Here is a 23,201-nt window from a genome sequence, read left to right as displayed (position 1 = left end):
TGATGACAGTGCTGCCACGCCTCAAGATGAGACGGTGGAGGAGGTCGGTGGTCTCGCCCCCCGCGATGGCGCCGGGCTCGGACGAAGTGCTTACGCCGCGTCGTGTCGGAGGTCTTCATTGGTTTTGTTTGCCTCTGTGTCGCAGAGAGTTCGAAACGAGGGTCTGTCCAGCGGCACCCTGTCCAAATCTAGTTCTTCGGGCATGCAGAGCTGCGGGGAGGAGGAGGGCGAGGAGGGCGCTGACTCGGTACCGCTACCGCCTCCGATGGCCATCCAACAGCACAGCCTGCTGCAGCCAGACTCACAGGACGACAAGGTGGGAAGTTAAGCATAGACCAAGACCCAGGATTATTTTTTCCTTACAACTTTAGTCGTCTTTAGTCTATTCATTCTGAATATTTTAAATATCAGTATCTGTATTTAGTAAGCACTCCTACAGGTACAGGGTCAGAGAGAGGGAATGACTCAGAAGAGCTTCAAATACACACCGCAGCAGATTAAAAGTAGAAAATAGAAAAATTTGGGGGCTGTAAACCAGCTAGGCCAAATCGACCAATGGAAATGAGCAGAGACTCAAGCATGGAACATTATTTATTTATCTCAGCAAGACAAATGAGCATGGTCTAATTTTTTTTTTTTTTTCGGATTGTGAAGAATTTGAAACGCTGTTTAGCCATTAGCTCAGGAAACGCACGCAGGCAGATGAGTGGAAAACACGACTCGTGGCATTTATTTAAAGACAATTATTAAGACTTTCAACTACTTTCATGCTTTTTTTTTTATTTACGAACAATTGTTGTCCAACTCTTTTTACCTTTGCTATTTATTTTATTTCTGGAAAACTGAGAGATTCCTACATCTAGTAATATAAGTAATACTACTTATATTTCTCAATATATATTGTCCAGAAGTCTGGATTGACAACAAACAGGAATAACAGTAATAATAAATCATCCATAGCCATGTATTATTGATGGTCACAGTCAGGGCGAGATTTGAACCTGCAGCGCCCCCTAGCTCCAAACCCGTTACCACTCGCTCATAGGCCTGTATTTGTAATAGTGCATTATTTATCGTACAAGCATGGAACATTATTTATTTATCTCAGCAAGACAAATGAGCATGGTCTAATTTTTTTTTCTTTTCGGATTGTGAAGAATTTGAATATATCTGGATATATCCTTATATGGTAGTGTTATGTCTATACTCCTTACACTTTTTTAAGTGACTCCTTACTTTCTGTCGTGTATATATTTTCTTTTACTTTCACCTGTCTCCTCGCACTATCTTTGAAGACAGAAAGGATTGTAAAGCAGTCTGTCTGATAGTCCACGTCCCCCGGGGGGGGGCCTTCTCTGACACTAATTTCTGATTCTCTTTTGTTTTGTTTCCTGGTTGTATCGTTTGCTGTTCGCCATGCTGTAGCATTACCTTGATTTATGTCCCGTCTTTGCTTTGTCTCAGTTTCCATACCTGTCCATCTGAACCGTGTCCCCTCTGTCTCTCTCCCCTCAGTCCACTCTTCAGTTCTCTCTTTTAAAACCCATGCTCTTCAGCTTTAAGCGCCGCCAACTGCAGCGTCGTCCTTTGCGCGCTGCGACTCTTTTTCTTCTTCTTTTTTTTTTTTTTTAAAAGCGAAACCGTTGAAGATCGACATCGACTTTTAGTCCCTTTTTTTTGTAAAATGTAATTTATATTATTATAAATGGGCTTTTTCTTTACAAGAAAAAGTCTCATTTTTGACCTTTTTTTCAAATTTAAATTACGTTGTTTTTTTTTTTTTACGTTCCCTTAGCGAACTTCCTCCCTGTCATCTCTTATTTTGATTTATTTCTGATTTTGACCTCCGGGCATTTTGAATGCAGCCACGGTAGATGAAGAGAGAGAGAAAATGTGAAAGTTACTGTCTGTGTCACAAACTAATTTGAATAGTAGTTGAATTAAATAACATCAGGTTAGATGAAATACCGGCCCCTCAGATTGTGATTGGACGGTAGGTGAGGTTTTGATCTGCGAAAACAGACGCGGTCTGAGGTGACAATTCCAGAGCCCTCCTGTTCCCCTTCATCCCCTGTCCACAGCGCTACCCGCCCACCTCACCCGCCCGCCCGCACTTGTCCTCATCCCTCCCCCTCTCCCGTCCGCCCTCCCCCCGTTTACTCTCTGTGCGTTGACCTACCTCATTACCCATGCAAGTAATTAGAAATCACTAAACGCTGGCGAGGCCAGAAGGGCACACAGCCTCCACACAGAAAACCCAAATTGAAGAAAGTCTTGAAGCACAGCACAGCAAGGGTGAGAGTCTCCTCAACTCTGTGTATACGCACACATCTAAACACACACGCACCCAGCAAATATTGAACATATACGTTTTGCACTGTTCTCTTGCTGTCTTTGATTTAGAAGGTTGTTCACCTCCTAGGAAACTACGGAGACATCTTCCATCTCTACTTCTCCTCTTCTTCACTCCACTTATTATTTTTTTTGATATATAATTTATATTTATATTATATTTATTTTTTGTGTGTTCTTAACATTTTTTTTTACTGGATGTTAACAGTAATGTCTTAATTCAATCATAGTCATTACTCATAAATATCAGTAAATGCATATAAATATTCTTATAACTAAACAAGTTACTGACAAAACTAACAAAGAACGTAAGCATGACTCGTCAGTATTATATGCAGTAAGTATGCTACGTTAGCAATTTTGGGCTAACATATCAACTTAAAATACTTTCATGGCTAATTTGAAACTCTATTCCGATCCGTTTAAAAGTTTGTGTTGACACCGGCCAGAAATTTGGAGATGATGGTGAACTTTGAGGTCAAATTTTTATTTTTTTTTTTACTAATTCTTCAATTTCTCTATTCTTAGACTTCCTCTCTTCTGTCGGTGCGTCTGTCCAGTTCGGAGACTCCCAGTGCTGCCGAGCTGGTCAGCGCAATCGAGGAGCTGGTCAAAAGCAAAATGGTAGGAAAATCAGTTTTTTTTTAAAAAAAAAAACATCTTTTTATTGAATCTCGTTCTTAAATAACGGAGCTGGTTTGTGTCATGCAGGCGCTGGAGGACAGACCGAGCTCTCTGTCGGTGGAACAGGCCGACAGCAGTTCTCCCTCCTTTAACCCTTCGGACAACTCCCTCCTCTCGTCCTCCTCTCCCATGGAAGAGCTGGATGAGCAACGGACCAACATCCTCAAGAAAAGACAGTACGTCTCCTTAAAACACGCAACTACACCGATGCTTTTTCCAACGAATTTACCATATGTTTTTTTTTTGTAGTTATGTTCTTCTGGATTTGGTGCAAACAGAGAGAGATTATGTCCGAGACTTGAGCCTGGTAGTTGAGGTGAGGTCATCAAAGGTCATGTTTTTTTGTTGTTGTTGTTGACAACTCTGTAAATGCTACAGCAAGTCTTTAAACCATTTCTGCCCCTTCCTTCCATCAGGGCTACATGAGGCGAATGAAGGAGGAGGTCGTTCCAGATGACATGAAAGGGAAAGATAAAATTGTGTTTGGCAACGTCCATCAGATCTACGACTGGCACAAAGAGTACGTAAAGAACATCGTTTTTTTTTTTTTTTAGTTTTTTTTTTTTACTTCAACAGTCGCTCCTAACCTGTTTTTATTCCTTTTTTAAAATATACTTAGTTTTTTCCTTGGGGAGTTGGAGAAATGTCTGGAGGATCCTGACAGACTGGGGCCACTCTTCGTAAAACAGGTCCGCGTCACGATACGTTTCCGTCGTCTGATTGGCTGACGCGTGTTAGATCGTGCCGTAACTCTAACTGTACGTGCTCTGTATTTCCAGGAGCGAAGGCTTAACATGTACGTGGTGTACTGTCAAAACAAGCCCAAATCGGAGCACATAGTCATGGAGTACATTGACAACTATTTTCAGGTAAGATCCCGTTATTTTTTGTCTTCTGGAGAAGAAAGCAAAACTGGAAATCTTTAAAAAAAAAAATTTAAAAAAACATTTCTGGTTGTGTAGGAGCTGAAGCAGAGATTAGGACACAGGCTGCAGATCACCGAGCTGCTGAACAAACCGGTCATGAGGATCATGAAGTACCAGCTGCTGCTCAAGGTTAGCCTGCTACTACATGCTAACTATTGCTAACTTCCTCTATGCTATGTGCTCTCTTAGTCGAGTCAAATATTTGCTTACATTTCCCTTTAATTATTGAAGGACTTCCTGAAACACTCGAAAAAGGCCGGACTGGAGCCCGTGGATTTAGAGGTTTGAAAAGTCGTCCGTATTTCTTGACAACCATTAACGTAAACCGTCTTCCGAAAAAACCTGTTAACCCTTTGGTGTCTGCGCCCAAACAGAAAGCGGTGGAAGTCATGTGCATCGTGCCAAAAAGGTGCAACGACATGCTGAACGTCGGTCGCCTTCAGGGATTCGATGTAAGATCATTTTACGATGTGGTAATGACGTTCATAAACTGTCACGACTCGGCTTCTAAACAATCTTTGCCGTGTTCTGTTCCAGGGAAAGATCGTGGCTCAGGGCCGCCTCCTTCTGCAGGACACGTTCATGGTGTCTGACCCAGAGGGGAGCCTGATTGGTCGGTTAAAGGAGAGGAGGGTGTTCTTTTTCGAGCAGCTCATCATCTTCAGCGAGCCCGTTGACAAGAAGAAGGGATTCCCTTTGCCAGGCTTCCTCTACAAAAACAGCATCAAGGTGACAATCCTGTCATTTACAGTAACGCCTGCGTCGACAGTTAGCATTAGCTTACACTAGCCTTCGCCTATGAATTGTTTATTCTTTTAGCATTGGAGTATGAAAGATATATTAATTCTAAGAATTACCAGATTATCTTTAAATGAATAAAATAAATATAAATAATAATATTCTTTGGCCCAACACAAATTACTTTTGGGCCGGTACTGGTCCACAGACCAGAGGTTGGGAACCCCTGCTTTAGAGCATATTAAATCATAAGATGTTTAATGTTCAGTTTATGTATGCGTGTGCATGTGAACGTCAGTAACAGCAAGTATGTCTTTGCAACTACGCAGGTGAGCTGTTTGGGTCTGGAGGAGAACGTGGAAAACGACCCGTGCAAGTTCACTGTCACTTCGCGGTTGACCAACGGCACGGTGGAGTCCTTCGTCCTTCACTCCACTCATCCGGGAGTGTGTGAGGTCTGGACCCTTCGGATCAGCCAAATACTTGAAAGCCAACGCAACTTCCTCAATGGTATATTGACAAACAAACAAACACACACATACAGACGAGACACGAGTCACAAAAAAAAAAAATCCCAAATTTCTGCCTCACCAACAGAGTATCAGAGGAACCATGTGGGGGCCACCATTGGACCCCCGGGTGCAGGAAGCAGTGGGCCTTCCGAGACACCTGGAGTGGCAAGCTCCCAGAGTAGTTCCATTTCCTCAGGACCACAGGGGGGTTCCCGACGGCCCTCCAGGATTCCCCAGCCCTCCCGTTTGCCCCAACCCCTACGCCACCACCCTGGAGCCGACTTAGACGGCCCCAGCAAGATGTCAGGTAAAAAAAAAAAAAAATCCTTATGTTTCAGTTGATAGTTGTGTAAACCCAAGTTGTTGTCAGTGTCTACTGGATGTGTAGTTTTGGTAAAGATGTGAAGTTGATATGAGTTCAGGGCGAATTGGACCTGCATCATCAACTAAAACAACTAGCATTAGCTAACTAGCATTTAGTTTGCAGATCAGTAATAGTAAGAAATTGCCGTCCTGGCAGTATAGCGCAGAACTACTGTTGTTTTTTAAGGCTGTACACCTCCAGAAATGTTGATGTTTGTTGATCACAAAATGTAAATATTAATAAGGCTCAGCTAAGCTAAAGCTAATTCTGCCAACAGCCGTAATCTTCTTCCTCTTCCAGTGTTTCCCAACCTTTTTTTGAGCCACGGCACATATATATTTCATAGTTTTTGAAAACTGTCTGCTGCCACCTAGTAGAAGAGGATTGAATTCCGCTGTCTGTCACGCATTGACGAACAGATAAAAATTATTTGCAATTAATAAATAATAGTTTTGGAACCAATTAAGTGACCTGGGAAACCGCAGAGTCGATGAAGACGTTTCTTTGTAAAGCAAAAATCAAAAATGTGTCTGAAGTGTGAGTTTTGTTCGCCTGTGGTCCAGGTTCTTCCCCTCGTGCTGTCCCACCTTCCTCCCTCCCTCCAGGGGGCAGCCCACAGGGCAAACGCCCCAGCCATAACTCAGAGGACCAACCACAGACCCCCGCTCCCGCCAACAGCGTATACCCCATTCTCCGTGCCACCGTCGGGCCCCTGCCCACGACACCTACGTCCAAGCCACGGCCTGGAGCTGTGACTCCCGTAGCCACCCCTCTGCCACCTGCTAACTTTAGCAAAGACGTGCTCCCACCTCCTCCTCCCAGCCCTGGTCACAAGTCCGGATCAGGATTCTGGAGCTCTATGCCGGGTTCTCCCGCCAGCCGGCCTGGCTCGTTCACTTTCCCCGGAGATGCGGCAGAGAGTCCGGGTCGCCAGAACTCGAACCAGATCCAGACTGGCTCTGGATCTGGGAGCCAAAGTCACAGGCACTCGACACACAGCAAGGACGCCGACCGCATGAGTACGTGCTCCTCCGCCAGTGAGCAATCCATCCAGTCCACCCAGAGTAACGGGGTAAGAGCTCCTCCCGGTGCGCCACCGCTACTGCGACTAACCTGAGGCAGAGGGAGGCCAGATGTGTCTTCTCTGCCTGCTGTCTTCTGTCTCCTGCTACAGACAGCGCTACTAATCTTTCCCCTCCGACCTTCCGCTGTTTTTCCAACGTCACCCGGGGGGGGGGGGCTAGCCAAGATTGTCCGCAGTGTTTTCAGACCTCTTACTTGTGCGGCTCTAACGGTGGTTTCTTTTCGAGGCTGTTCCTAAATCTTCCACTTCTCTCAAAGCTTATACTAACATCCTGACTTCCTTCTGGCCGCCTCCCCCCTTTTTCCTGCAACTAACCTCCACCGTGACGTTTGCGGTTCCGCCGCAAACGTACCCGAACGAGGTCCTCTCATAAAAGCTAACAGTGTCCGTTCTTTGCCCGAAGACTCAGGGCAAAGATGAGTACAGTGGAAATCATCGTCTTGTCACCCTCTTCGTTAACACCTCCTCGTAAGAAGAAAATGTTGAATCACTTGTCTCTCTTTTTCCGCTTTTTTTTTTTTTTTCCTTTCACTGTTGCTTCTTTTCTCACCTTGATTTCGATAAAGACACGCTACACGCACTGTACCTCCCTGGAGATTAACGATGTCTTTATTCTTGCGATGTGTCTGTTGTGTGATGCAGAGTGAAAGTAGCAGCAGCAGTAGCGTATCCACCATGTTGGTGACCCAGGACTACATGGCTGTGAAGGAGGACGAGATCAGTGTTATTCAGGGCGAGGTGGTCCAGATCTTGGCGAGCAACCAGCAAAACATGTTCTTAGTGTTCAGAGCAGCGACCGAGCAGGGCCCCGCCGCCGAGGGCTGGATCCCCGGATTTGTACTGGGCCACACCTCAGCCATGGTCCCCGATTGTCCAGAGGGATCGAACAAGTAAGAGCTTCATGTTTGTTTGTTCAAACACAATATGGTCTTATAGGCATTATGATCCGTAAACAGTGGTTATTATTTATCTTTAAATAAGTTTGACATTGATGGGAAAGGGATGGCAGTTGAGAACTGAGAGTTGATGGTCCGATTCCTGGGAATTGCTTTTACAGACAATACGGAATTTTTGATTGGATGTGAACCTGTTTTCTTTTTTGGCAATTATTTTTACCCATATTGAGACCGTGTGATTTTGACAAACGTGAAAAAAAAATTTAACAACTTTATTATGCATTTTTAGTCCCAACAATTTTTTTATTTTTACACAGTGTAACCTAAATATATTTCTTAACAACTTTAATATGTATTTTTAGTCCCAACAAATTCTTTATTTTTACACAGTGTAACCTAAATAGTTTAATTGCTATCATTAAGGGTCAACGATTTCTAGTGGATTTGATCGATAATTTATTTTCTAATACAGTGAGAATGGATAACGAATCAGAATTGATTCCCATCTCTACCAGTGAAGACTCGGTCACATTGTCCTCGTGTTTATTTACAGCCTTTTATTTTCATTTTGAATCTCTGCAGGAAGTCTTCGTCCTGGCACACATCCCTGCGCATCCGAAAAAAGTCTGAGAGGAAGGACAAGGAGGCAAAGAAGGACACCAAGCTCGAAAACGGTTACAGGAAGTCCAGAGACGGACTGGCCAACAAAGTCTCAGTAAAGGTGAGGGTCTGGACAAATGTGGACGACAAAGTATTTTATACCACTTCACACTGCAACCGTCACTCATGCTTTCGATCGCTCTGTTTCAGCTTCTCAATCCAAACTACATCTACGATGGTACGTACCAAGAAAGAATCAGTCCGAAACTGTTCACATCTTTAACAGTTAGTGATGATTTTTAAAAATTTTTTTTTTATTTCTCCAGTTGCCCCGGAGTTTCTCGTACCTTTGAGCGATGTAACGTGTGACACCGGAGAGAGCGCCGTCCTTAGGTGTAAGGTCTGCGGTCGACCCCGGGCTGCCGTTACGTGGAAAGGACCTGACCAGAGCAACCTCACCAACAATGGACATTACAGCATGGCCTACAGGTAAAATATTTTTTACCTGATATTAAACAAAAGTCTCAAAAAAAATTCTCTACGGCAACTCAAATTGAATATATAATCTCTATATCACTGATTTGCAGATATTAAATAAAAGTTGCAAAAAAAAACATTTTTTTCTCTACGACAACTCAAGAGAAGAATTTGTGTTCATTAGCAATGTTTTTTTTTCCTTTTCAGTGACACCGGTGAAGCAACACTGCGGATCATCGGCGTAGCTGCCGACGACGACGGCGTCTACACTTGCGTCGCCACCAACGACCTGGGCAGTGTAACATCCTCAGCCAGCCTCAGAGTGTTGGGTAAGAGCGGACAGATCTACGAAAAGGTCCGACGTCACTGGTGTTCGGCAGAGCCTGACTGTGGTGTGTTGTTTCTCTCAGCTTTGTCCAGTGATGGGATCAGAGTGAGCTGGAAAGACAACTTTGAGTCTCACTACACCGAAGTGGTCGAACTGGGAAGGTAACGCCGTCAACCCTCACCCAGTCCACATTCTCAGAGGCTGAGTGAGGAATACAACGTAACCCTCCCGTGTCCTTCTTGTTCGTATACCCACCAGGGGGCGCTTCTCTGTCGTCAAGCGTTGCGATCACCGGGGAACTAAACGCACCGTCGCGGTCAAACAGGTGAACAAGAAGCTGATGCGGAGAGACTGGGTGACTCAGGAACTGAATCTGCTCCAGAGGCTGCAGCACCCCCACATAGTCCGACTCATAGACACGTACGAAACCTCGAGCAGCTACGTCCTGGTCCTGGAAATGTAAGTACGGTTACAGAAAGGGGGGGAAAAAAATATTCAAATCTGTGGTACACTGTGACTTTGAATGTGTCTGATTTGGAGCCTGTTTTTGGTTTTCACCCATTTTGCTCCCATTCGTGTTTCAGGGCAGACCAAGGTCGGCTGCTGGACTACATAGTGAGCTGGGGGAATCTGACGGAGGAGAAAGTAGCCCGCTACCTACGTGATGTTTTGGAAGCATTGCATTACCTTCACAACAGCAGGATAGCACATCTGGATGTAAAAGTGAGTACTGCGTCGTAGGATGTTACTTCAATCAGGTTTGGGTGCCTTGTTTATTTCCTTAAAGGTCGTAGCTGCAGATTTTGAAGGTAGTGTACTTTTATATAGTTAATAAATAAATTAATAATAATAATAATAATTAATATTAATTCAGATTTTGTCATTTTCTGTTTTTGTTTTTTAGCCCGAGAACCTACTCGTGGCCCACAGCTCCAGCGGCCAGCCAGTGGTCAAGCTCACGGACTTCGGCGACGCGGCTCAGCTAAACCGTGCCCACCCACTCCACCCTCCTCACCAACAATGGACATTACAGCATGGCCTACAGGTAAAATATTTTTTACCTGATATTAAACAAAAGTCTCAAAAAAAATTCTCTACGGCAACTCAAATTGAATTAAACAAGGGAAGAATTTGTGTTCATTAGCAACGTTTTTTTTTCCTTTTCAGTGACACCGGTGAAGCAACACTGCGGATCATCGGCGTAGCTGCCGACGACGACGGCGTCTACACTTGCGTCGCCACCAACGACCTGGGCAGTGTAACATCCTCGGCCAGCCTCAGAGTGTTGGGTAAGAGCGGACAGATCTACGAAAAGGTCCGACGTCACTGGTGTTCGGCAGAGCCTGACTGTGGTGTGTTGTTTCTCTCAGCTTTGTCCAGTGATGGGATCAGAGTGAGCTGGAAAGACAACTTTGAGTCTCACTACACCGAAGTGGTCGAACTGGGAAGGTAACGCCGTCAACCCTCACCCAGTCCACATTCTCAGAGGCTGAGTGAGGAATACAACGTAACCCTCCCGTGTCCTTCTTGTTCGTATACCCACCAGGGGGCGCTTCTCTGTCGTCAAGCGTTGCGATCACCGGGGAACTAAACGCACCGTCGCGGTCAAACAGGTGAACAAGAAGCTGATGCGGAGAGACTGGGTGACTCAGGAACTGAATCTGCTCCAGAGGCTGCAGCACCCCCACATAGTCCGACTCATAGACACGTACGAAACCTCGAGCAGCTACGTCCTGGTCCTGGAAATGTAAGTACGGTTACAGAAAGAGGGGGGCGGGGAATATTCAAATCTGTGGTACACTGTGACTTTGAATGTGTCTGATTTGGAGCCTGTTTTTGGTTTTCACCCATTTTGCTCCCATTCGTGTTTCAGGGCAGACCAAGGTCGGCTGCTGGACTACATAGTGAGCTGGGGGAATCTGACGGAGGAGAAAGTAGCCCGCTACCTACGTGATGTTTTGGAAGCATTGCATTACCTTCACAACAGCAGGATAGCACATCTGGATGTAAAAGTGAGTACTGCGTCGTAGGATGTTACTTCAATCAGGTTTGGGTGCCTTGTGTATTTCCTTAAAGGTCGTAGCTCCAGGTTTTGAAGGTAGTGTGCTTTTATATACTTAATAAATAAATTAATAATAATAATTAATGTTAATTCAGATTTTGTCATTTTCTGTTTTCGTTTTTAGCCCGAGAACCTACTCGTGGCCCACAGCTCCAGCGGCCAGCCAGTGGTCAAGCTCACGGACTTCTTCTCCGAACCGGTGCCCACCCCATCCACCCTCTGTTGGGCAGTCCTGAGTTCGCCTCTCCAGAGCTGGTCCTCGGGGAGCCGGTGTCGCTGACCTCTGACCTGTGGAGCCTGGGCGTGGTGACGTACGTGCTACTGAGCGGAGCATCTCCCTTCCTGGACGAGAGCGCCGAGGAGACCTGCCTGAACATCTGCCGGCTGGACTTCAGCTTCCCCGGCGACTACTTCCACGGCGTCAGCCAGGCAGCCCGGGATTTCATCTGCCTCCTCCTGAGGACCGAGCCCGGCCGAAGGCCTCCCGCCGGACTGTGTCTGCAAGAGTCGTGGCTGCAGGCCGGTGTGAATGACAGTCCGTCTCAGGCGGAGTGCTGTCTGGACACCTCTCGCCTCATCACCTTCATAGACAGAAGAAAACACCAGACGGACGCCCGGCCCATCGGAGGAATCAGGAGCTTCATTCAAAGTCGTCTCCAAGCGCGAGTGTGAGACCTCGAACCAACCTGTTGTTCCCTCAGTCCTCGAAGACGACAGTCGCTCAAGGTGGATGCAGAATAATCTGGGATCAGGCATCTGGATTGCGTGGATGTCAACGAAGGAGAAATGTTCAATACTGATCTTGTCCTCTTTCACAGAGCGATAGTTTTTTCCAAAGTCAAAGTTTAGTTTTTAAATTACACGCAGACCCTGAGGTCTGACGCCGACCACAGTCCCACCAGAACAGACTCAGTCATGGATGCTTTTGTCTACTGCTGCTTGCTGAATTCAACTCGAAGATAGATTTTGTAGTTATGTACACTATAATAACGGAAAAGAAAAAAAAAGATTTATAAAGTAATTTATTTTGAATTGTTTTGACAGCGCTGCACTGCTGCAGAGCTTTCAGCCGAAAGTGAAAACGGCTCTCCCCCGTCGCTCTTCTTCCTACTCGGACATTTGGGACGCAGCCTGTTCTCTTTTTAAAAAAACAAAAACGAAATATGTACAGAAAGGGGAAAGTGCCGTCTACTTTTCCAAACAAATCAAAAGAATTGTAAAAAAAAAAAAAAAATCTTTTCATCCGTTGCTGTGCTATTCTGGATCCTTTAGACAGTGACGGGCTTTTTTGACTTTAGAGACATTTTTATGTGCGAGCGTACAAGAGTTTTTTAATGGCTTCGCTTATATAATGCACCTGATCTAGGAACCTTACAACAACCACGCGGTGAGGAACGAAGCGGCCCCGTCCGACCCGACCGGGAAACTGCGCTGTTAGGTTTTCCTCGAACAAACTTGTGTTGCACAGGTATAGGATGTTTAAGCCTTACTTTGTAAATAAATGCCTGCCTTCTTATCTCCTCGCGTCCGCAGCGCGAGACTGTCGTTGCCAATCAGATGGTAGTGAATGTGCAGGCGAGGGGGAGAAGGGGGGGTAAAACAAACGACTGTAAATGCACTCATTGTATTTTATGTTTGATTTTCATGTGCAATGTTGTGGCTTTAACATTTTATGCAATTATTTATAAAGACATCTGTCGTATGTGTAATAAATCTAGATGATAGCATGTACTTGGTACTGCAAGCACTGCTGGTAGTTTGTGTTTATTCGACCTGATCGTCACCACTTCCCGACCAGATCAGGTCAGAGGTCACGCCTCACGATCATTACAGACCAATCGAAAATAATGCCAGACTTTTTCTAGGATCACACGGCACGATTGTTTACGGCAGTTAGACGTTAGCCGCCCCTCAGTGAACGGTACGAAAGTAAAGACCAACACTCGTACCTCAGAGATGGAGTGACAGCTCGGTGACGTTGCGACATTGCGTCAGCTTATTAACACTTGTTGCCAAAAACGTTTTTCCCGACAAATTCCTTAATGTCAATTCCACCCAACTTGCTTCCAATGAAAAGAAACAAAGCCTTGGTACGGCCTCCAGACTATAATTTATTGCAGTGTGTGGCTGGGGATGTTTAGAGGTCGAGTGGATTCTGGGTGGAACAGAAGTCACAGTCCTCTGTTCCCTTTGTATTTATTTTAAAGGTGTGCACAGACAATTCCAAACAGAAACTTGGACTGGATACCTCAGTTTAAGTGTTTTTTTATTTTCTTCTTTTTCTTCACCAGTTTTTTTTTTGTTTGTTTTTTGTCATTTCAAAAAGTACATAGTTTTTTTTTTTTTACCTTTGCATGTAAATTTTTTGTACAGATCATACATGTTTTTGTGTAATTACTCATTTTGCCATCATTAATTTTAAAAAAAATTAAACAATGAACATGTGTAACGTGTTTGTTTGACATTTTCTATGAGTTTTTTATTGTCTTTGTCTTTTGCTAAGATCAAAAGGAGTACAGACAAACTTTAGGTAAGTTACGTCGGATTGTAACAATTATCTAGAACAGCTTTTGTCCACCCAGCAAGACCAGGAAAAGACAAATATATAAATATAAAATCAAATATTCCAGGGAACTAGCAGTGTGATATCACCCAACGCAACTAATAATAATAACTAATAATAATAATAATATAGAAAAAGTAATGCAGGAATAGCTCAGAATTCCAGGCTTTTGTATTTTTGGCTTCCTTGCAGTACATCCTGAACTGTTTTTACATTCTGGTAAAAAGTAACTAATTTTAGAAAATTATTTTAATTATATTTAATTATTTAAACGTCATCTATGACGTTTGCATCTAAAAGCAAGCATCTGCGACTGCCAAATACATTACGCTGAGTGTAGCGGGTGACCGGACCAAGATGGCGGCCCCACGCCCCGCGTGAAGCGCGCGAGGGGGGGTAGTGAATGTGCAGGCGAGGGGGAGAAGGGGGGGTAAAACAAACGACTGTAAATGCACTCATTGTATTTTATGTTTGATTTTCATGTGCAATGTTGTGGCTTTAACATTTTATGCAATTATTTATAAAGACATCTGTCGTATGTGTAATAAATCTAGATGATAGCATGTACTTGGTACTGCAAGCACTGCTGGTAGTTTGTGTTTATTCGACCTGATCGTCACCACTTCCCGACCAGATCAGGTCAGAGGTCACGCCTCACGATCATTACAGACCAATCGAAAATAATGCCAGACTTTTTCTAGGATCACACGGCACGATTGTTTACGGCAGTTAGACGTTAGCCGCCCCTCAGTGAACGGTACGAAAGTAAAGACCAACACTCGTACCTCAGAGATGGAGTGACAGCTCGGTGACGTTGCGACATTGCGTCAGCTTATTAACACTTGTTGCCAAAAACGTTTTTCCCGACAAATTCCTTAATGTCAATTCCACCCAACTTGCTTCCAATGAAAAGAAACAAAGCCTTGGTACGGCCTCCAGACTATAATTTATTGCAGTGTGTGGCTGGGGATGTTTAGAGGTCGAGTGGATTCTGGGTGGAACAGAAGTCACAGTCCTCTGTTCCCTTTGTATTTATTTTAAAGGTGTGCACAGACAATTCCAAACAGAAACTTGGACTGGATACCTCAGTTTAAGTGTTTTTTTATTTTCTTCTTTTTATTCACCAGTTTTTTTTTTTGTTTGTTTGTTTTTTGTCATTTCAAAAAGTACATAGTTTTTTTTTTTTTTTACCTTTGCATGTAAATTTTTTGTACAGATCATACATGTTTTTGTGTAATTACTCATTTTGCCATCATTAATTTTAAAAAAAATTAAACAATGAACATGTGTAACGTGTTTGTTTGACATTTTCTATGAGTTTTTTATTGTCTTTGTCTTTTGCTAAGATCAAAAGGAGTACAGACAAACTTTAGGTAAGTTACGTCGGATTGTAACAATTATCTAGAACAGCTTTTGTCCACCCAGCAAGACCAGGAAAAGACAAATATATAAATATAAAATCAAATATTCCAGGGAAAAAGCAGTGTGATATCACCCAACGCAACTAATAATAATAACTAATAATAATAATAATATAGAAAAAGTAATGCAGGAATAGCTCAGAATTCCAGGCTTTTGTATTTTTGGCTTCCTTGCAGTACATCCTGAACTGTTTTTACATTCTGGTAAAAAGTAACTAATTTTAGAAAATTATTTTAATTATATTTAATTATTTAAACGTCATCTATGACGTTTGCATCTAAAAGCAAGCATCTGCGACTGCCAAATACATTACGCTGAGTGTAGCGGGTGACCGGACCAAGATGGCGGCCCCACGGCTCGTTAGAGCCGGCGTAGTGACGTAAGGCAGAGAAGTGACGTGTTACGTCAGACGCCGGAAAACTCCGCCGCGCGGTTTTGAAGTTCACAGGTGCACCGCATTGCTTGTTAATTGCGACTCGACCTGGTCCGGATGAACAGCCCAAACAGAAAGGTAAATATCTTTTGGATTTAATTTTTTTTATTTCTCAGTGTTACCGTTTTGACTTAGTATATTCACGTTAGCTAAACACCTTAGACTTCACTCGGGAGACATTTATTTTCCTGCGTTGCAGAATAATTAATTAATTTAAAAATGGCCGACCAACGTGTCTGCATATGTTTGGCGAATGTGTTTACTCGTTGAATTGTATTTTACTATTTTAGTGTTTGGGGTACACCAGTAAATTTCAAACATACTGTTTACTGCGTATTAAACTTATACTCGACAATGTTTGAAATGAAACAGATACGAGTTTCTGCGCACGAAGACCAGGTCGACGTTGTCTAGCGAGTACAGTACACTCCGGAACCGAAAAGACAAGGTGAGTGGACTTCATTAAACTCAGGTTTTTTGTTAAATAAGAAAGTAATTATTTAACAAATGGTGTGCTCACACCAAAACGTCAGTACTTAATATTACAAGTCTCTAACTTGAACTTGACTTTTTTTTTTCCAGATACATCATCCTCAACATCAAGTTCTTCAACACAGTAAGGAACATTTTTCTTTTATTATAAAGGCCGCCGTGCCACTGCTGGGTGTGTGTGTGTTTGAGTGTGTGGAACATAGTGATACAAACAGCAAATGGCCACCTGTGTTTTCTCTTGGTTGTTTCCTTTCTGTTTTTCAGTGTAATATTGGTTTTGGAGCAGGAGCCGTGAACAGTAGGGTTAGTGTTAGCTAGTCGGTGACGTCTTACAGGTGGCTGGCTCCTCTGCTCAAGGTTGTTGTGATTCTGGTCCCTTTTTTTTAATGGTGTGGATGTGGAACTGCTGAGCTGCTAGGTTAACTGTTGGCTCTGGGTCTGATTTCTGACCGTGGTGGTTCAGTATTTGTAGTTTCCAGGATATTTGGACTTGAAGTGTGTGTGTAACTGCAGTGGAATTTTTTAGCTCAGCAGTTCATAATCATTGAGTGTGACTGATATGTCTGTCTCAATGTGTGCAATAACAATTATTCATTTTAAGGTGCTGTCAACAAAGGGTGAGTCCAAAACGTTTTTTCCTTCCTCTCCGGATGGCTATTCTGTCGGCCTCCGCCTTTCTATGTCCTTAGAGTTTAGACCAGGCATGGGCAAACCTTTTGACTCACGGGCCACAATTGCCCTAAAATGGAACAGGGAGGCTGTGTCAGGAGCAGATAGATGGAGCGTTTGTGCAAACTAAGATAAATGACATGTCAAGTGATGCATAAAGGCTATAAAGCTAAAATGCTATTATCATTTTCTATGCCATCTACTGGGGAAATGTGGGTATTGCAGGGAAAGGGCAGAACTATAATGATGATGTAAATAAATTATTTAATTTGGAAAAGTTTTTGCATCTTAGTTTGCCCATGCCTGATTTAGACTCAGTAACAGTTATTAAAAATTGTATATTATCTGTTAGTCCTTTAAAATGTAGCTTTATCTTATTTAATCTTTAAGATATGGCTGAACAATGTGGCATATCATAGAACAAAAAGAAATTTGCCAATTTTTTTTAGCTTTTCCTGGAGGAAATGATAAATTGTGTCTAGTTGCGCGATTAAAAATGTTATACACAAGGTTAGTGGCACTAAGTGTTGTTTTCCAGCCGCTGTGCTGATCTTTATTTCTGTCCTGTCTGTGTTGCCTTTTCATAAAAATCTTGCGTCCCCAAAAGGTCGAGTTGTTGGTTAAATGTTAAATAGACATAATGGCCACTGTTCAGTCTAAAATATATAATATAAATATGTATACTATAATGTGAATGACAAAGTTTTTCTCTGGTATATACTTTCCAAATACTATAATGTAAATGACAGTTTTTCTCTGGTATATACTTTCCAAATCTGTGTGTTTGTGTGTTAGTGTGTGTGTGTGGAAGGGACCAGATGTTGAACCAGGGTTGGACTGATGTTGTTTCTCACCTCCTGAAGATGGTTAGCTTAGTTTGAGCATGTGAGCATGCCTGGCTTTGACTTCCATGTCAAAAGGCTGATGTCCAGAAATAGGTCCAGTGACATTGTAGCAGTGTCTCTTAGCTGCCCTGACTTCCTGTCTCCTGTCCTTTATTCACAGTGTAGCCATGAAGTAGTAGTTTTTTTTTTTTTTTTTTTAAACCTTGGCACTTTAGAGTTCACTGGCAGTTTATGTAAATACAACATACCAAAATATACCGTTTGCAGTCCTTTTCCGCCATTTTGGACCTTGCGTTTGCGTTCCTTTTCCGCCATTTTAGGTCTTGCGGTTGCGTTTCTTTTCCACCATTTTAGACATTGCGGTTGCGGTCGTTTGCCACTGTTTTGGCGTTTGCGTTCCTTCTCTACCGTTTCAATGTCACCTTTGCGGTCCTTTTCCACCACTTTGGAGGTTGCGGTTGCTGTTATTTCCAGCTGTCCGGTTGCTGTCCAGGGGGTGTCTGAATTCCAGCTACATACAGCAAAACCTTTGTGAATTTACTTGCCTTTGTACTCCTGTCAATGTAAACATGTACATTTACCTGCCTTTGTACTCCTGTCATTATATACATGTACCTGCCTTTGTACTCTAATATATGTAAATTTACATGAAGACTACTTGTTTATTTATGTAGTTACTGTCTGTGCTGTTGGTCTGTATGCACTTATGTACTTCATTGTTTGCATGACCTTTAAAGTAATCACCTTTATCTGCCTGTGAGGTCTTTTAGATGTTTGGTGCAGAGTGATTGACAGGTCACCTGGTAGATGATAGTCACTAGTGTTAATGTAACTCACTGGTGTTTAATCTTGGTTAACTGTGTGATAGTGTTCTATGATCAGAGAAAATGGTGGTGATGGTTTCTACCTGGTCTGTCCTGGTTGACTGAATGTGGTAAAATCAGTCAGTCTGTATTTCTTGCCCCACATGGGTCGGTGCCCAACAAGCTCTGGAAATCCTGGTCTCCTGGACTTCAGGATGGCAGTAGCCCAAGTGGACCGACTCCTGGGTGGCCAGATCTTCTCAGCCACAGCATGTCTTCAGGATTGTTCTCCGCATTGACTGTTAGCTCAATCTGTTCACTTTAATCTGTGCACTGACTGATCTGATCTGTGTGTTTATAGGATTCTATGGACCAGTGTTTACCATGAGTGGAGAAGTTGGATCCTGGAGAAAAAAAATTCTTGTTTAGGTGCTGACCCACAAGGACCCAGACTCATCACAGCTGATGAAGTTTACATCCTGATCCCTGCTCACCTGCATAAGGATTTTTCTTTTTCTTTGTGTGATCTTTATCTACATGTTTCACTGGGGTCACTAACAGATGGACTGAGTCCCAGTCAGGATGTTAATTCAGTTGTAAATGCACTGGCCACTAATTTTCAGTCCAGTATAATTTGAGGATGTTGGGTATTTTAGAGAAGTATACTGTACAGGTAATTAAAACTTTGACTTTTACTTTTTGCCTTGACTTTTTTACTTTCTGGTTTTTAGGTGCTATGAAGTTGGCAATTGTTGGATTTTTAATAACATTTAGCTCGTGTGTTGTTGTTTTTTTTGTTTGTTTTTTTAAATGTTAAATTGACTTTGTCAAAATTTAAACTCACCAATTCTGTCAAACTTGTCCTCTGAAAAATTAATCATTTCACTCGATATACGTGCAGGGCTAAGTTGACAAATGTATAAATATACTGGTGTAATCTGTTAGGCTTACAGGTTAGATTGTGCATTTAGGTTCTTTAACAGGAAATCAACTTGGCAGAGAGAGACAACAGGAGACTTGGTAAAGGCGGAGTTAATATTTAAGATAATTTAAATGTTATTGACACATTCTGTGGGCTGAATGGCAGAAGATAAAGAGACTGATGCTAATGGCTACTCTACGTAACTTTGGTTGAAGTACGCATGTCAAATGTTGGTGCTCTTTCCTTAGTGCAGTTCTTTCCTAAGTGTGTGGCGGCGCTCACTAGTGGGGAACAAAGACATGACGATTGCATTATTTGATGTTATTGATTTTTATTGATTATAAAAAAAAATGACATTACTGTTACTGCCTTGCTCATAGTTTTGAATAGTTGTTTTGTAGAATGTTTAGAAAGCTGAACTTGTATGATTTTTTTTTTTTCTTCAAAAGTAAAGTTGGGGCAGGTTTAGTCGCCAACCCCCTTCCCCATTTTCCCCTACACTGGTCTAAAGTGACATGGGTAGTAACTGTTTGACACAGTCTGCTCGTACTGTCATTCAACTATAGTCTGAATTGATGCTGAGTGATTGACAGGTCACGTGGTAGATGATGCGATCTGACTTTATTCATCCCTCAACAGAAAACTTCAGTAATAGCAATAGTCACTTAATGTTAATTGAATCCACTGGTGTTTAATCTGGGTTGTTTGTTTCAAAGTGTTCTATCACTGTAGGTGGTGACGATGTGTAGGCTTCACCTCGTCTGTCCTGATTGGCTGAGTGTGGTAAGATGAGTCAGTTAAATGACTAAGACTCTTCTGTATTTCCTGTTCACAGGTGCTGGTTGTTGGGTCCATACCAGCTCTGGAAATCTAACCTCCTGGACTGTTGTGTGGTAGTAGCCCAGATGGACCAACTCCTTGGTAGCCAGATCTTCTCAGCCACACCATGTCTCCAGACCTTCTATGAAGAGCAGCATTAAAAACGACAGGTTTGTCCTTCACAGCTCTAGTGCAGTTTATTATTCATTATGCTGTTTACTCTTACCTTGGATCCAACAGACCTGAAATTATGGAACGTGGAGAGACTACATGCTGGTCAGAGCACGTCACGACTTCAGCCAATGAAATCCAGACCTGCCTCCTTCCTACTGGGTGTCTTAAAGTCTGTACTAAACTCTTTGTTTAGATCGTGCCGCCCCCCCCAGGACCCTGACTCACCACAGCTGATGGGCTTGAATGGACTCAAGCCCTGCTCGACTACATGTGGATTTTCTCTTTTGTGTCTGTGTTCATATCTAATTGCATGTTGTTTAATGGTCTATTGTTTGCGCAGGGTAATTTTTAGAAGTCAACTGTACACTTATTTAAATATTTGACTGTGATTTTAAGACTACTTGGTTAAAACGACCATTCAGCCCATAGATATTTTTATAATAAACTCACCGATTCTGTCAAACTGACACTATTTGGACTTAAATTGTCTTTAGTGTCATTAAACCGTTTTGGACTTTTTGCTCTGCCTTGTCTCTCCCTGCCAAGTCCATTTCCTGCTAAAGACATGTCTGCCCTTCTGTGGCATTTAGACAGTGTTGGGAGGCCGCCCAGCTGAGGAATATTGTAATTTTGTCCTCTGCTTAATTAATCGTTTCACTAGATACATGCAAGGTTGACGTGACAAATTTATAAATACATTGTATTGCTCGTTAAGGTTCTTTAACAGAAAATATACTTGGCATAAAGAGATGACAGGAGACCTGGTAAAGACTAAGTTTAATGTTTGAAATTTCTTTTAAAAATTGTATTAAGTTCTGTGGGCTGAATGGTAGTAGGTAAAGAGACTGATGTGGACCTCTAGTCGAGATGATAATGGCTGCTGAATTTAAACTCCTGTTAATGTACACACTTTAATCTGAGATTTGGTGAAACTAATAAGGAGGTGATGGCCAACTGTAGTTTTTCAGTTACACTTGCATTTAACACTTTGGAATAAACTATATGAAATTTAACATGATTACCTTTGCCTAACCTTTCCTCAGTAACCTAAGTCTAAGGAATTTGAAAAAAAAAAAAAGTGTTTGTTTTTTTTTCCTTTACAAAAAAATAAAATGATGTAAATTTTTAATTTTGTATGGGCCCTTTTGTTTAAAATGGTTTTAAATTACATTTCTTCACTATCTGCCATTTGTTGGGTTGTTCATGTGTGCAGTTGACTTCTGTTTAATTAGTTGAAATGTGAAATATTCCAGCTGCATTGTTATGTTTTACTCAGTAACCGGTTCTTTGGGTTAAAATGTGCTTAGTAAGTAAAATTACCTATTCCTGAAACTACTTTTCAATTACTCAATTACAGTAGTGTGAGTAAATGTAATTCTTTACTTTCCAGCTCTGACATGGAATAATAAATACACCTGGGAAAATCAGTAACAGTTTCTGATGAACATAAGAATGTTGATGGAATGTTTTGCACTTTGTTTCTTTTTGGATGGAAATAAATGCATTTCAGAGAAAGAAAAAAAACTACATACATAATAGTACATATTTCCTGGTTTACAAAAGATGTTTGTTTTTTGGGTTTTTCTTTGCAGAATGCTTTGTCTTCATTTCTGAAAGGTGACATCCCAACTCTCACCCGGGGGACACAAACGCCTCGCATACAGCCGTCGGACGCAGCAGCTGAATCTGGTATGTTCCTATTTTCCATCTCTAGTTAGTAACCCACACCCTAATATTAATATGAGGAATCTAAATTTAATTTACACAGTTGGGTAATACAGGTTTGTCTTAAAGCAGGGGTCACCAACGTGATGCCCGGGGGCAGCTGGTAGCCCCCATGGACTACCTGACCTGCCCGCGGGCTATGTTCTTAAAATAAGACTAATCAACAAGAGGGTCAACAATTGTACTGTTACTGTACTCAGGTCCACTTGCAGTGATATTCAAATGGCTGCAATGACCATGGTAAGACGAGCGTCTGCTAATGGATGTACCAGAACTGATTATTATTACATTGTTTATGAGGACGGTATTATTAGTAGCACTCAGCTTCCAAAAGTTGGTGACCCCTGTTTTAAAGTCTAGACTCATACACAGCAACCATTTAATCAATAGATTTCTGATATAAATATAGCTTTTACAATAATTCCACTAACTCTACTTAGGGTAGCTCTAATATACAGATCCACATTTTGTGTATCTGATTCAGAAAAATACAGAAAAAGGGTCAAAGGTTGTGGGTTCAAATCTCAGCCTTGTGCAACAATAAGGTTAATATGATTTGTGACAAATACACGTTCAGAATAAATTGCTGGTTGACTCATGGGGAGTGAAATAGGTTGGAGAACTTGGGAGCGTGGGTTTGAATCCCAGGCCGGGCAAGATTTCATTGAATAAACAATTCCCTCTAAGACTTAAGGGACTGCCTCTAAGTTCTTTCCACTTAGGTTCTATTTTTTATTTTTGCTACATCAGTTATTTTTCTTTTTACACTTAGGTCCTTTTTACGTTTTTTAGACACTTAGGTTTATTTCTTAAGTTGCTGGTTACATATATGGTAATGGGAGGGGCTAGGGGAGGAGCTATTCAAATCTTATTTTATTATTTTTCCATAATTAGACGCACCCACGCACTCACAGGTTCCCCAACCTGCTTCCCTCTCCATGAGCTAACCAACCAGTTACTTTATACTAGGTCGAAGGTATATTCGTCATGTAAGATCAAATGTTATCAATTAAATCAATTCATTAATTCAACTTTAGCACTTTAACGTATTCTATTACCGGAATTAAAACTAGTGAAGAAGAAAAAAAAACAGACAAAGTCTACAGCTGGGTTTGGTTTATAGCAATGTTGTCTTTTATTCTAATTTCCAATAAACACAGAATATATCAGTCCCTTACTTGTACAAAAATACCTGAACAGTATACAATGTAAATCCAGGAGCCATACAGACAGAATAAAGCAAAGCAAAATGGGGGATCTGAAAACAAATATTCAGTTAATTTGTTAACTTGTTTGTTTTTTTTCCTCTTT

At 42.1% G+C, this 23,201-nt stretch overlaps 1 protein-coding gene and 1 long non-coding RNA gene across 4 annotated transcripts in view; both read left to right on the top strand.

Annotated features, from left to right (window-relative positions):
- The window catches only part of LOC103394720 (triple functional domain protein-like), a 62,721-nt gene extending 49,253 nt beyond the window's left edge, over positions 1–13,468 (top strand). The window contains 24 exon segments of the mRNA XM_008332146.3: positions 144–316; positions 2,881–2,976; positions 3,064–3,212; positions 3,286–3,352; positions 3,453–3,556; positions 3,656–3,725; positions 3,816–3,905; positions 3,999–4,091; positions 4,194–4,244; positions 4,337–4,414; positions 4,500–4,691; positions 5,030–5,210; positions 5,298–5,519; positions 6,140–6,648; positions 7,303–7,550; positions 8,139–8,277; positions 8,367–8,394; positions 8,483–8,645; positions 8,841–8,962; positions 9,044–9,122; positions 9,220–9,420; positions 9,546–9,684; positions 9,866–9,956; positions 11,226–13,468. Of these exon segments, the coding sequence (XP_008330368.1) occupies positions 144–316; positions 2,881–2,976; positions 3,064–3,212; positions 3,286–3,352; positions 3,453–3,556; positions 3,656–3,725; positions 3,816–3,905; positions 3,999–4,091; positions 4,194–4,244; positions 4,337–4,414; positions 4,500–4,691; positions 5,030–5,210; positions 5,298–5,519; positions 6,140–6,648; positions 7,303–7,550; positions 8,139–8,277; positions 8,367–8,394; positions 8,483–8,645; positions 8,841–8,962; positions 9,044–9,122; positions 9,220–9,420; positions 9,546–9,684; positions 9,866–9,956; positions 11,226–11,695 (3,755 nt within the window). The 3' untranslated portion in view covers positions 11,696–13,468.
- A 1,927-nt stretch (positions 13,469–15,395) lies between these two features.
- Positions 15,396–23,201, top strand: part of LOC103394721 (uncharacterized) — a 12,352-nt gene continuing 4,546 nt past the window's right edge. Inside the window, exons 1-7 of one of the 3 annotated variants that reach the window (XR_003052672.1) lie at positions 15,396–15,519; positions 15,814–15,889; positions 16,024–16,057; positions 18,612–19,270; positions 20,008–20,161; positions 20,232–20,929; positions 21,758–21,854. This is a non-coding gene — a long non-coding RNA (uncharacterized LOC103394721). Of the gene's footprint in view, positions 15,520–15,813; positions 15,890–16,023; positions 16,058–18,611; positions 19,271–20,007; positions 20,162–20,231; positions 21,255–21,757; positions 21,855–23,201 lie in introns of those variants that run through there. The other 2 variants (XR_003052671.1, XR_523180.2) reach the window with 2 other exon arrangements.

The sequence above is a fragment of the Cynoglossus semilaevis genome, chromosome 18 (assembly GCF_000523025.1).
Source record: "Cynoglossus semilaevis isolate Cse_v1.0 chromosome 18, Cse_v1.0, whole genome shotgun sequence".
NCBI classification, from domain to species: Eukaryota; Metazoa; Chordata; class Actinopteri; order Pleuronectiformes; family Cynoglossidae; genus Cynoglossus; species Cynoglossus semilaevis.
This window is presented reverse-complemented; position numbering and strand designations above follow the sequence as displayed.